Here is an 11,767-nt window from a genome sequence, read left to right as displayed (position 1 = left end):
ACCGGCGGTGCCGAAGGGGTCCCGAGGGCCGGCGGCTCCGACGGGGTCCCGCGCCCGGTACCGGCGGCCCCGACCGAGCCCCGGGGCCGTCGGCGCCGACGGGGTCCCGGGGCCGGCACCGGCGGTGCCGACGAGGTCCCGGGGGACCGGCGGTGCGGACGGGTCCCGGGGCCGGCGGCGCCGACGGGGTCCCGGGGCCGGCGGCGCCGACGGGGTCCCGGGGCCGGCGGCGCCGACGAGGTCCCGGGGCCAGCGGTGCCCACGTGGTCCCGGGGCCGGCGGCGCCGAAGGGATCCCGGGGGCCGGCGGTGCGGACGGGGTCCCGGGGCCGGCACCGGCGGTGCCGACGGGGTCCCGAGGGCCGGCGGTCCCGACGGCGTCCCGGGACCGGCGGTGCCGAAGGGATCCCGGGGCCGGCACCGGCGGTGCCGAAGGGGTCCCGAGGGCCGGCGGCTCCGACGGGGTCCCGCGCCCGGTACCGGCGGCCCCGACCGAGCCCCGGGGCCGTCGGCGCCGACGGGGTCCCGGGGCCGGCACCGGCGGTGCCGACGAGGTCCCGGGGGACCGGCGGTGCGGACGGGTCCCGGGGCCGGCGGCGCCGACGGGGTCCCGGGGCCGGCGGCGCCGACGGGGTCCCGGGGCCGGCGGCGCCGACGAGGTCCCGGGGCCAGCGGTGCCCACGTGGTCCCGGGGCCGGCGGCGCCGAAGGGATCCCGGGGGCCGGCGGTGCGGACGGGGTCCCGGGGCCGGCACCGGCGGTGCCGACGGGGTCCCGAGGGCCGGCGGTCCCGACGGCGTCCCGGGACCGGCGGTGCCGAAGGGATCCCGGGGCCGGCACCGGCGGTGCCGAAGGGGTCCCGAGGGCCGGCGGCTCCGACGGGGTCCCGCGCCCGGTACCGGCGGCCCCGACCGAGCCCCGGGGCCGTCGGCGCCGACGGGGTCCCGGGGCCAGCGGTGCCCACGTGGTCCCGGGGCCGGCGGCGCCGAAGGGATCCCGGGGGCCGGCGGTGCGGACGGGGTCCCGGGGCCGGCACCGGCGGTGCCGACGGGGTCCCGAGGGCCGGCGGTCCCGACGGAGTCCCGGGACCGGCGGCGCCGACGAGGTCCCGGGGCCGGCGGCGCCGAAGGGATTCCGGGGGCCGCCGGTGCCGAAGGGGTCCCGAGGGCCGGCGGCTCCGACGGGGTCCCGCGCCCGGTACTGGCGGCCCCGACCGAGCCCCGGGGCCGGCGGTGCCGGAGGGGTCCCGGTGCCGGCACCGGCGGTGCCGACGAGGTCCCGGGGCCAGTGGTCCCGACGGAGTCCCGGGACCGGCGGCGCCGACGAGGTCCCGGGGCCGGCGGCGCCGAAGGGATTCCGGGGGCCGCCGGTGCCGAAGGGGTCCCGAGGGCCGGCGGCTCCGACCGGGTCCCGCGCCCGGTACCGGCGGCCCCGACCGAGCCCCGGGGCCGTCGGCGCCGACGGGGTCCCGGGGCCGGCGACGCCGGCGCCGACGGGGTCCCGGGGGACCGGCGGTGCGGACGGGTCCCGGGGCCGGCGGCGCGGGTCCCGGGGCCGGCGGCGCCGACGGGGTCCCGGGGCCGGCGACGCCGGCGCCGACGGGGTCCCGGGGCCGGCGACGCCGGCGCCGACGGGGTCCCGGGGCCGGCGCCGCCGGTGCCGGTGGGGTTCCGGCACCGGCGGCGCCGACGGGGTCCCAGGCGTACCTCAGTACCTTGGGCTCCGCGCAGCGCCAGGAGCGGTCCCCAGACCGAGGTTCCTCACAACGCCGAGCGACGGTCCCGCCACATCCGGAGCAGAGCATCCACCGCGGAAAGCCGGGCGGGCGTCGAGCGGCCGGCATTTAAGGGCGCGGGGCGGGGCGGGGCGGGGCGGGGCCCGGGGGCGGGGCGAGGCCCGGGGGCGGGGCCAGGGGCGGGGCCATGGGCGGGGCCAGGGGCGGAGCGGGCCAGGGGGCGGGGCCAGCACCTGCGCGTGGCCCCAGTGCGGCTGCGCGGGGCGGGGCGGGGCTGGGGGGTATTTAGATAGCGGGGGGGGGAAGGGGGGGGTAGGGGGGGGAAGGGGGGGGTGGGGGGGGAAGGGGGGGGAATTAAGAAGCGATTCTAAAAGGGGGTAGGGGGGGGAAGGGGGGGGTATGGGGGGGGAAGGGGGGGGTAGGGGGGGGAAGGGGGGGAAGGGGGGGGAAGGGGGGGGAAGGGGGGGGTAGGGGGGGGAAGGGGGGGGAATTAAGAAGCGATTCTAAAAGGGGGTAGGGGGGGGAAGGGGGGGGTATGGGGGGGGAAGGGGGGGGAAGGGGGGGTATGGGGGGGGAAGGGGGGGGAAGGGGGGGGTAGGGGGGGGAAGGGGGGGGAAGGGGGGGGAATTAAGAAGCGATTCTAAAAGGGGGTAGGGGGGGGAAGGGGGGGGTCTGGGGGGGGAAGGGGGGGGAAGGGGGGGGTATGGGGGGGGAAGGGGGGGGAAGGGGGGGGAAGGGGGGGGTATGGGGGGGGAAGGGGGGGGAAGGGGGGGTAGGGGGGGGAAGGGGGGGGTAGGGGGGGGAAGGGGGGGGTATGGGGGGGGAATTAAGAAGCGATTCTAAAAGGGGGAAGGGGGGGGTATGGGGGGGGAAGGGGGGGGAAGGGGGGGGTATGGGGGGGGAAGGGGGGGGACGGGGGGGGTAGGGGGGGGAAGGGGGGGAATTAAGAAGCGATTCTAAAAGGGGGTAGGGGGGGGAAGGGGGGGGTATGGGGGGGAAGGGGGGGGAAGGGGGGGGTAGGGGGGGGAAGGGGGGGGAAGGGGGGGAATTAAGAAGCGATTCTAAAAGGGGGTAGGGGGGGGAAGGGGGGGGTATGGGGGGGGAAGGGGGGGGAAGGGGGGGGTATGGGGGGGGAAGGGGGGGGAAGGGGGGGGTAGGGGGGGGTAGGGGGGGGAAGGGGGGGGAATTAAGAAGCGATTCTAAAAGGGGGTAGGGGGGGAAGGGGGGGGTATGGGGGGGGAAGGGGGGGGAATTAAGAAGCGATTCTAAAAGGGGGTAGGGGGGGAAGGGGGGGGTATGGGGGGGGAAGGGGGGGAATTAAGAAGCGATTCTAAAAGGGGGTAGGGGGGGAAGGGGGGGGTATGGGGGGGGAAGGGGGGGGAAGGGGGGGGTAGGGGGGGGAAGGGGGGGGTAGGGGGGGGAAGGGGGGGAAGGGGGGGAATTAAGAAGCGATTCTAAAAGGGGGTAGGGGGGGGAAGGGGGGGGTATGGGGGGGGAAGGGGGGGGAAGGGGGGGGTATGGGGGGGGAAGGGGGGGGAAGGGGGGGGAAGGGGGGGGTAGGGGGGGGAAGGGGGGGGAATTAAGAAGCGATTCTAAAAGGGGGTAGGGGGGGAAGGGGGGGGTATGGGGGGGGAAGGGGGGGGAATTAAGAAGCGATTCTAAAAGGGGGTAGGGGGGGGAAGGGGGGGGTATGGGGGGGGAAGGGGGGGGAAGGGGGGGAAGGGGGGGGAAGGGGGGGAAGGGGGGGGAAGGGGGGGTAGGGGGGGGAAGGGGGGGGAATTAAGAAGCGATTCTAAAAGGGGGTAGGGGGGGGTAGGGGGGGTGGGGGGGGAAGGGGGGGGAAGGGGGGGGAATTAAGAAGCGATTCTAAAAGGGGAGAAGGGGGGGGAAGGATACAATAGTTTCTTAGTTTCCCTCCCCTTCACCGTCCCCGCCCCGACCCCGGGATCCCCTCCTAATGAGGGCCGACGCCGTCCAGAGGAGGGCGCCCGAGGGTGGGGCTGGAGGCGGGAAGACGCGCCCCCCCGCCCCGATCCCCGCCCCCCTCCGCGGACCCCCCCCTCCGGGGGGGGCCCACCCTGACCCCTCCCCAGGGACCCCCCCCTCCGGAGGGGGCCCACCCTGACCCCTCCCCAGGGACCCCCCCCTCCGGAGGGGGCCCACCCTGACCCCTCCCCAGGGACCCCCCCCTCCGGAGGGGGCCCACCCTGACCCCTCCCCAGGGACCCCCTCCTAATGAGGGTGCCCTTCCTAACCCCCCGCCCCCCCCCCCGGGACGCCCTGCCCTCCCTGCTCCCCAGCCCGACCCCCAGTGTGATGTCGGGAAAGCCGCACGGCGGCAGTGTCGGGCCGTGTATTAGACTGCAATGGGGGGACCCGCAGAGCGGGTCTCCCCCGTGTGGGGACCCCAGCGAGGGCGGGGGGCGCCGGCTCCGGCCCTCTGGGCTTTATTCTGCGGCGCCCCGAGCCCCGCGGCTGCGAGGAAAGAAGGAAAGGGGGGAGAGAGGCACGAGAACAGGGGAGCAGAGCGGCAGTCGAGGGGAAGGGGACAAGGGCAAGGGGGCAGATGGAGAGAGATCGGGGTGTGCAGGGCAGGTGGGGAGGGGGACGGGAGGAAGGCAGTGTCGAGGAAGGAAGGGTAGGGTTGGGGGGAAGCGGGGCGAATAGCGGGGGGGTGGGAATGGGAGAACCAACGGGGGGGGATGGAGGGGAGGGCAAGGGGGGAGAGGGAAGGGGGGGGTTGGGGAGGCTGTAGGGGATGGGGGGGGGAGAAAGGGATGGTAGGTGGGAAAGGTATACAGGAAAAGAAATACAAAAGAATAGAAACGCAGAGGAAAAGAAAAAGAGATATAGGGCCCAGCCGGCCGCAGCATCCCGGACCGAGCGCCGAGGAGTAAATGGCTCCGCCGCGCTCGCCCCGCGCTTTAAATACCCCCCGGCCCCGCCCTGCGCAGCCGCACTGGGGCCACGCGCACCTGTGCGCGCACCTGTGCTGGCCCCGCCCCCAAGGCCCCGCCCCCGGGCCCCGCCCCGCCCCGCGCCCGTAAATGCCGGCGGATCTACGCCCGCCCGGCTTTCCGCGGTGGATGCTCTTCTCGGGATGCGGCGGGACTGTCGCTCGGCGTTGTGAAGAAACTCGGACCGGAGGCCGCTCCCGACGCTGGCCGGAGCCTAAGGCGCTGAGGTGGGGCCAGGGCCGGGATCTGGGCCCGGGGGATTCGGGTCCAGGCTCTGCCGGCATCTATTGCTGAGGCTGGGCACAGCCGCGTCTTCCTCGGCGGGCGGCGTGTGCGTCTCCGGGCCCGAGGATCGAGGCGGGATCGGACCCGGCATCGCCGCGGGCGGGAAGAGCCGCTCCGGGACGGCCGCAGCCGCTCCTGCTGCGGCTGGGGTCCTGCCGGGTCTCCGGGCACGCTCCCGCTGCGGCCCCGGGGAACCGGGGCTGTACTGGTGCCGGGCCCGCCGGTGCGGCCCCGGGACCCCTTCGGCACCGCCGGCCCCGGGACTCCGTCGGTGCCTGCCCCCGGGACCCCTTCGGCACCGCCGGTGCCGGCCCCGGGATCCCGCCGGCACCTCCGCTCCCTCAGCGCCGCCTCCCGGCCCGCGGGCCGCCACTTGGCGGATAGGGAGCCGCCGCGCGGTCCCCGCGGACGCCGAGCCCTCCGCGGCCCGCCGAGGCCACCGCACCCCCGGAGGACGCGGCGGGACGAGCGCGGCTGGATCGCCGCGGTCGGAAGGAACGAGCCCCTCCGCCGCTCTCGACCGCGCCCGGCGCGGGAGCCCACCCGCTACCTGCCGCGTAAGACCCGATGCTCTCCTTCCTCTCCCCGCTTCCTCTGTGGCTTGCTCTCTCCGGGTTTGGGGGGAGAGGGACGGGGGAGGAAAGGGTAGAAGGAGGAGGAATACGGAGAGAAGTAAAGAGGGTAGATAGGGGAGATGAGGGGCGGTTTCTGGGGGGCAAGGGGGGGGGAAATGGGGAGGAAGAAGGGGAATACGGGGAGAGAGAAGGAGAGCTAGGTGGGGGGGACAGGTGTCGAGGTTTTAAGGGGCAGATGGGAGGGGGAGAAAGAAGAGGAATTCAGGGAGAAGAAAGAAGAGGGAGCAGTGGGAAAGCTGAAGCCCCCACGACTCACCGGGGAAGCCTGGACCGGGAGCTCCTCCTACTCTCACCGCACTCATAGTAAACAAATGATCTACAGGCAATTTTCGGGGATTAAATCACCTCGGCCCCGCCCCACACACCTGTGTCGGGCCCGGGGCCTGCCTCTGAAGCCCCGCAGCTGCCCGCGCTCAGCCTTGATGCCGTCGGCCCTGCCCCCGATGTCACCCGGACCCCGCCTCCTGGGACTCTCCGGTGTTCCACGTTGGAATCGGCTGTGCTTAATGTACAGGTCAGTGGGAATACCTAGATTTACCTATTCTATCCCCATAGCCAAGCAATCAGTACAGCATTCCTGTCTACTCTGACCCCAGCCACTGTCTTGCGTTCCAGCTGCTCCTCCGATGGAAAAGGTCAGGCAGGAATGTCAGGAAGCATATTTAATAGAGAAGGAATTGATCTGCATTCAAGTGCTGCCCTAATGTTCCTCAGGACTGGGACCGGAACTGCTGAACGCTACTGGCAGTGAGGCTTCTTCCCAGCCGGGTGATCCTGTATCCCAGGCTCCGCAGTGTGGCTGGACGCAGGCCTGACACGCAGGTAAGGCTAGGGCTCAAAAACTGTTGGCGGTGAGGCAGAAGTTTCTTTTGGCAAGTGGTGTCATCTTGCTTGGATGCTGGGGAGCGGGGCTGGGGCAGAGCTGCGGGTCAGTGGAACCAGCCCTGCTCCAGCAGTGCTGTCATCCTGTCACTGCACTGGGGCAAGCACAAATCTGTCACCTTTAATCTGCTAGAAATCAGATGCAACTCAGACATTATAGATTAGGCATGCAACATGTCATAGGTAAAATGGATTAGACAGCAGTGTATATTAAATAAATCCTTGTACGTAAAAAAGAAACCACAGAAACAATTACTAAGGAACAAGTCTGCAGTCTCAGGTCTAGAGCTGGTGGGGTTTGTCTTATACAGCAGCAGCCAAGTTCACATGTGCAGTAGGAAGAAGTAAAATCCTGTTAGCGTTTACGCTCAAACCGGGTCTGCCTTCCCAGTGGTGCAGAAAGTGCCTTCAGAGTCGGTGCTGTTAGAAATTAGCAACCCCGGTGTTAATTAGGTTCATCAGCAAGTGCACACAAACAGGAGCTGGAACAGAGCTGTGTTCCAGAGTACCAGATTTCATTCGGAATGCATCCATTGCAAAAACAGGAATGCGGAAAGGATGGAAAATCAATCGCTGTACAGAGAGAATGCCAGGGTTCAGCATGTTCTCCTAAAAGGCTAAATGCCAGCCTCAGCCCAGATGCTTTGTAGCACATGTACAGCTTGGCAGTAATGAGGCAGCTTCAGTAGAACGGACATCTGGACATGCTGCATCAGGGCTGTGCTGTGCCTTGGACACTCTTCTAGTACTTACACAAAAATGCAACATCCAGCTCTCACTTCTGGATACAGAACAACAGTGATGTGCTTAATGAAGAGCTGCTTTCGAGAGACAGCCTGTGGAGAGAAAGCTTCACACAGAGCTTTCTCCTCCTCTCCTAATAGTTTAGGAACACAAGGCTCAATGTGCTTTGAAAAAAAAAAAAAGTCTGGTATGAAATTAAGAAAAATGCTCATTTTTCCAAGTATATGATATTTAATTGTAATGAAATAAAATCTGAAAATGTCTAAATCAATTAAGAAGTAAACATGAGTTGTAATACTATACCTGTAAAATGATTAATTCCATTCATTGTCATTAGAAATTGTGTAAAATATTTATTAAGGGCTTTGCCTACAGAGGCACAACATAAATAGAGTAAGTCCTGCTGAAATGTGATCAGTTCGCAACTGGTTTGCGAACATCAGCAAGGCCACCCCGGGTGACAGTCCCAGCCTCAGGGCTCGGCCCCCGCACTGCCGGGGTTTGCTCCAGAGCCCCGCGCCGGGCAACTGCTGTGCCACAAGCCCTTGGAGTCCCTCGGGCAGGTGCCAAAGCCAGCAGAACGTGCTCGGAGAGGGAACGGGTGCTGCAAAGTTAATCCACTCCTTCAAACCCTTGGGCGTTCTCCACAGCCATGAGGAGCTTCTCCCGCAGGTCCTCGAAAGATTCATACAGAGGTAAGTCTAGGCGGTTAAAGCTAGAAGGGACAAGGAAAGAGTCACGCAAATAATCCATGGAAAAACAGACTTTTTAAGAACTAGAAAAGATTAAATAATTAGGGATCCTGATTCAGAATGCAGCTTGTGGTCCACACTGTTCTCTGTACACCTCACACCTTCCTGAGTGAGCTCTCCAGTAACTGTGTGCTGCTTTCCTTTGGGAAGCTGGAAGCAGGAAATTGGTAAGAATCATTCTGGAGAGGAAAAAAGCCAACAGAAAGCCCTTCACTATATTTAGCGGATGGAAAACAATCTTTGTTAACAGACTGATTTATTAAAGCTCAGCAAAGATACTGGACTTAGAGCACAGATCCTTTTCTCTCTGGAGGGGAAAAAAGATTAAACATCCACATGAAAATCTTCCGAAGATAAAAGCTAGCAGAGAATTCGAACCCAAAGAGGATGGATTGATTTTGGAGCATGTTCAGGGTAGTATTGTTGTTTGTGTTTGGTAGGTTTTGTGCTTTTGTTTTCAGGTTTGTTTTTTTTTTTAAATTAAAGCTCATTATTCAATAGAATTATTAGTTTCACAGAAAGATCCCCAGTCTGTACTGATAGTCTTACTTTTGTTTTGAATTCTCCAATGATTTACAGGCTTCCTGTTGTTGTTCGGTGATGTCTGACTTGCTGTAGTTCATCACATCTACTTACTTACTTACTAGGATGGGGGAAATAAAATAATGTCCTTCAGTTTCTCAGTTAGTGAAGGCACTGGGGAACCCGCAGGATCAGATGCTGTTTGATGCAGAGCTAAGTATGGTCAGCAGCGTGGCCCTTGTGGCAGGAGCAGCTCTGGAATTTATGCTTTGGTGACTTACCAGGTGTGAGCTCGGGGCAGCTTATCAGGACTTCCCCACTGCTCTATTGTAAACAGCTGAGGACCATTTGAACCTGGGTGAAAATGAAAACCATATGAAACGGAAATTGCCCGACGCTACAGAGACCGCCTCAACGTTATTTTTAACATGAAATACTGGCATCGACTGGCTGGATTCTTCACCTGTAACAGGTACATTAAAACAACACGAATGTGGTTCTTTCTTTCCGTGCCCAGCGAGTTGGTTTCAGAGCTTGTGTAACGCCGAGGAAGTCGGCTCAGAGATCAGCATGTACGACTCGGCGCTACGTGTGGGTCAGAGGCTGGCTGGATTCCCGTGGCGCCGCAAGCAACTCACCGTAAAGTTCAGCAAATCCGTTCATAGGCACGCGTGACGTCCCGGTCACGAACTGCAGGAGCCGGATCCGTTTCTCAGCATCCATCAGCAGAACAGCCTGTTGGCAAATGGGACACCGTCAGCCTCAGCCTCCTTCCCTGGCCTGCATGGGCCCCGAGAGCAGCCCGAAGAGCTCTCAGAACACAACGGACTGAGAGTTCCCATTTGTGGGCTGCTCTGGCAAAAGCGACACCTGTCCTCACCTGAGTGAGGTGGGAGCAGGTCCTGCCTCCAGCACAACGCCCCCCCCCATTCTTAGCAGTTTTCATGAAGAAAAAAGATTGCAAAAAAGGGCAATAACTTTCACTTATAGGACCAGTCAGAGATGACACCAGTCTTACCTTCCAGAACCACTGGATAACGGGATGATTTGGGCAGTAACCATTTTTGTAGATGGTGTGTTGTCTCCAGTCATTGACATCGACGTCACCAAGGCCACACATCAGTAACTGCAGGGAAACAGAAGGTGGGATGTGAATGGGTGTGTGTTTCCCCGCACCCACAGGGTAACAAGGTGTCGCTGCCCCTCAGGGCTCTGACCTTCAGTCATTTATGCACACACGGGAGAGCTGGAGCTCCTTCCCAGAGTATTCCAGTTACTGGAGAATGGCTGCACACTGCCATACTTCCATGTGTTTGGCTCAAATGTGACTGGCAGAGGCATGATGGCATTTATCCACTAAGCTACTTCCAGGCTTTCAGAGGCACCTCCAATCATCTCTCCGAGTGCAGTTCTTTGCACGTCACAAATAGATTTATTAATTAGGAAGAAAAATCTAACTTCCAAGCAAGGCAGCTTGTGTCTGCACATTCCCTTAGGGAGAGGGATGGATGACTGAAGAGCCCAGAACATGGCACATCTGTCAGAACTGTCAGCTTGGGGCACCAAATTGACTCACCTCCAGTTCATTTTCATCAAAAATTTTAATCAGATCAATAGGAAGCAGTTCTGTGAATCCCTAAAAAGAAAAAGCGCAAAGTTAAAACTCTCATCCCTCATAAATCCTAATTAAAAACACGAACAACCAAATTACTTCAAAGCTCAAATAATTAAACTTGAAAGAGAATGACCTTATTCTCATAAGGGAAAGGTGATATATTCTTACACGAGATAAAACTGAAAAATCGTGAACATAAGTATTCTATTTGCATTCCCTGCCAAGCTCCCCGCTCTCTTTACACAGACAGCAGTGGGTAAGAATTCTGTATCCCTACTTTTGTGACAGAAGGGAGCTAAAGAGCCTCACCTCCAGAAAGGCATTCATTTGTTTCTGCACTCTGTTGACAAACCGCCACTGGATGACCAGGCTGCAGAAAGAAACAAAACCCCATCAGAAAACCAAACTCATCAGCAGGTCTTGGCCAAGCGTTCAGAGGTTTCAGCAACCCCAAGTGCTTTCAGTTTACCATTTACAACTTACAACAGGTAACTAAGCAACTTTCACCAGTTGTTCCAATTTATTGGCTGGTGACTGATGGAATTTTGAAGAAACAAACCAAAAACCCCAGTGACCAAATCACAGTGGGAATATTTTTGCTCCTTTAGGTACCTATGTGAGCAGACAATTTATTCTTCCAGAGCATTGAGTGATTAAAAATTCCCAGCAAAGTCTGCAAGCTCTGAGGAGAGCTGTCAGGACAGCATCTCACCTATAAATAAATAAAGAAACTGCAGCATCAAAGGGACACCTGGCTTTCAGTACCCACAGCACAAACACCTCACAGGCACAGGCATAAAAAATCAGTTCCAGGCATGGAATCCAATAACCAGGCACTGGGAATGAATTCCAATTTGCATGAATGTATCAGTTTTAATGTCTTTCACCTTGGAAAAGGCCCTAATTTAAAATGCCAGCAGGTATAAGTGAACTTAGAATTTTACATCCTGTTAGATGAAAGAACTGAGAAAGCTGAAAATAAAACCTCATTTCAGATTTGGCTGATTTTTGGTAGGAACGCTGGCACTGGAACCCTGGCTTTGGTCTGGGACTGGCAGAGGAGGACACTGGGATGACGGTCAGGCTGGAAAGCACCTTCTGGCTCATCTGAACTTGAGCCAGACGTTGGAGATGCGAGTTTCCACGGGGGGTGGGGGGGGAAATTCCAGGAGAACAAAGCACGTAATTTATTTTACTCTTTGTTCTTACGTCTGACTGGATATAACCAATATTAACGGTAAGATTTTTTTTTTTCCCCTCAATGATTTCTGATGCTCTTGTGCAGTACAAACAACAGGAATTACAGCAGGGTCACTTGTAAGTACAGCTGCTCTTTCTTACCCCCAGGAATATTCCATAATGATACTTACTCGATGTATTCCCGCTTGTTTTCATTTGTTACCATGATTTCGGACCCATTGGGCTTCAGGTCCACTTGATATGTCTATATTTGAGAAGACCAAAAAACCTCCCATTACTTGAGGACATCCTTCTCCCAGAACCCACTCTCCCTGAGCAGCATTTTACAAGCAGTATCAGGAAATCATTAGTAAATTGATTTACACTTTCAAACAAACTTGCACTGACAGAAGGGAAAACTGGCAGAGAGGCTAATAATTTTATTATAATTATTATTTATAAT

The 11,767-nt window shown here is 60.7% G+C and overlaps 2 protein-coding genes across 13 annotated transcripts in view; one reads left to right on the top strand and one right to left on the bottom strand.

Annotated features, from left to right (window-relative positions):
* The first annotated feature begins 4,780 nt into the window (after nt 1–4,780).
* Nucleotides 4,781–7,538, top strand: LOC146763931 (uncharacterized). The gene is made up of 4 exons (XM_085568038.1): nt 4,781–4,815; nt 4,928–5,532; nt 5,933–6,124; nt 6,207–7,538. The coding sequence occupies exons 1-3, from the start codon at nt 4,781–4,783 to the stop codon at nt 6,001–6,003; spliced, it is 711 nt and encodes a 236-aa protein (XP_085424164.1). The 3' UTR covers nt 6,004–6,124; nt 6,207–7,538.
* A 25-nt stretch (nt 7,539–7,563) lies between these two features.
* The window catches only part of LOC110478594 (NEDD4 like E3 ubiquitin protein ligase), a 78,502-nt gene continuing 74,298 nt past the window's right edge, over nt 7,564–11,767 (bottom strand). For 11 of the 12 annotated variants that reach the window (XM_021545351.3, XM_021545352.3, XM_021545354.3 and 8 more), the window contains 7 exons: nt 11,496–11,569; nt 10,435–10,495; nt 10,087–10,146; nt 9,529–9,636; nt 9,149–9,245; nt 8,792–8,864; nt 7,564–7,951 (listed from right to left, as the gene is read on the bottom strand). In XM_021545351.3, coding sequence (XP_021401026.2) covers nt 7,849–7,951; nt 8,792–8,864; nt 9,149–9,245; nt 9,529–9,636; nt 10,087–10,146; nt 10,435–10,495; nt 11,496–11,569 — 576 coding nt within the window. In that variant the 3' untranslated portion in view covers nt 7,564–7,848. Of the gene's footprint in view, nt 7,952–7,980; nt 8,865–9,148; nt 9,246–9,528; nt 9,637–10,086; nt 10,147–10,434; nt 10,496–11,495; nt 11,570–11,767 lie in introns of those variants that run through there. The other variant, XM_085567154.1, reaches the window with a different exon arrangement.

This window comes from Lonchura striata, chromosome Z (assembly GCF_050655825.1).
Source record: "Lonchura striata isolate lonStrDom1 chromosome Z, ASM5065582v1, whole genome shotgun sequence".
In the NCBI taxonomy this organism is placed as follows: domain Eukaryota; kingdom Metazoa; phylum Chordata; class Aves; order Passeriformes; family Estrildidae; genus Lonchura; species Lonchura striata.
The sequence above is the reverse complement of the archived record's forward strand: the minus strand, read 5'-3'. Positions and strand labels throughout refer to the sequence as shown.

Excerpts from the sequence above, each read along its gene's own strand:
- LOC146763931 (XM_085568038.1), top strand. The coding sequence starts at position 4,781 with ATGCCGGCGGATCTACGCCCGCCCGGCTTTCCGCG. Across the intron at positions 4,816-4,927 it reads CGCCCGCCCGGCTTTCCGCG|GGCCGGGATCTGGGCCCGGG; the intron begins GTGGATGCTCTT and ends AGGTGGGGCCAG. Across the intron at positions 5,533-5,932 it reads GCCCACCCGCTACCTGCCGC|GCAATTTTCGGGGATTAAAT; the intron begins GTAAGACCCGAT and ends AATGATCTACAG.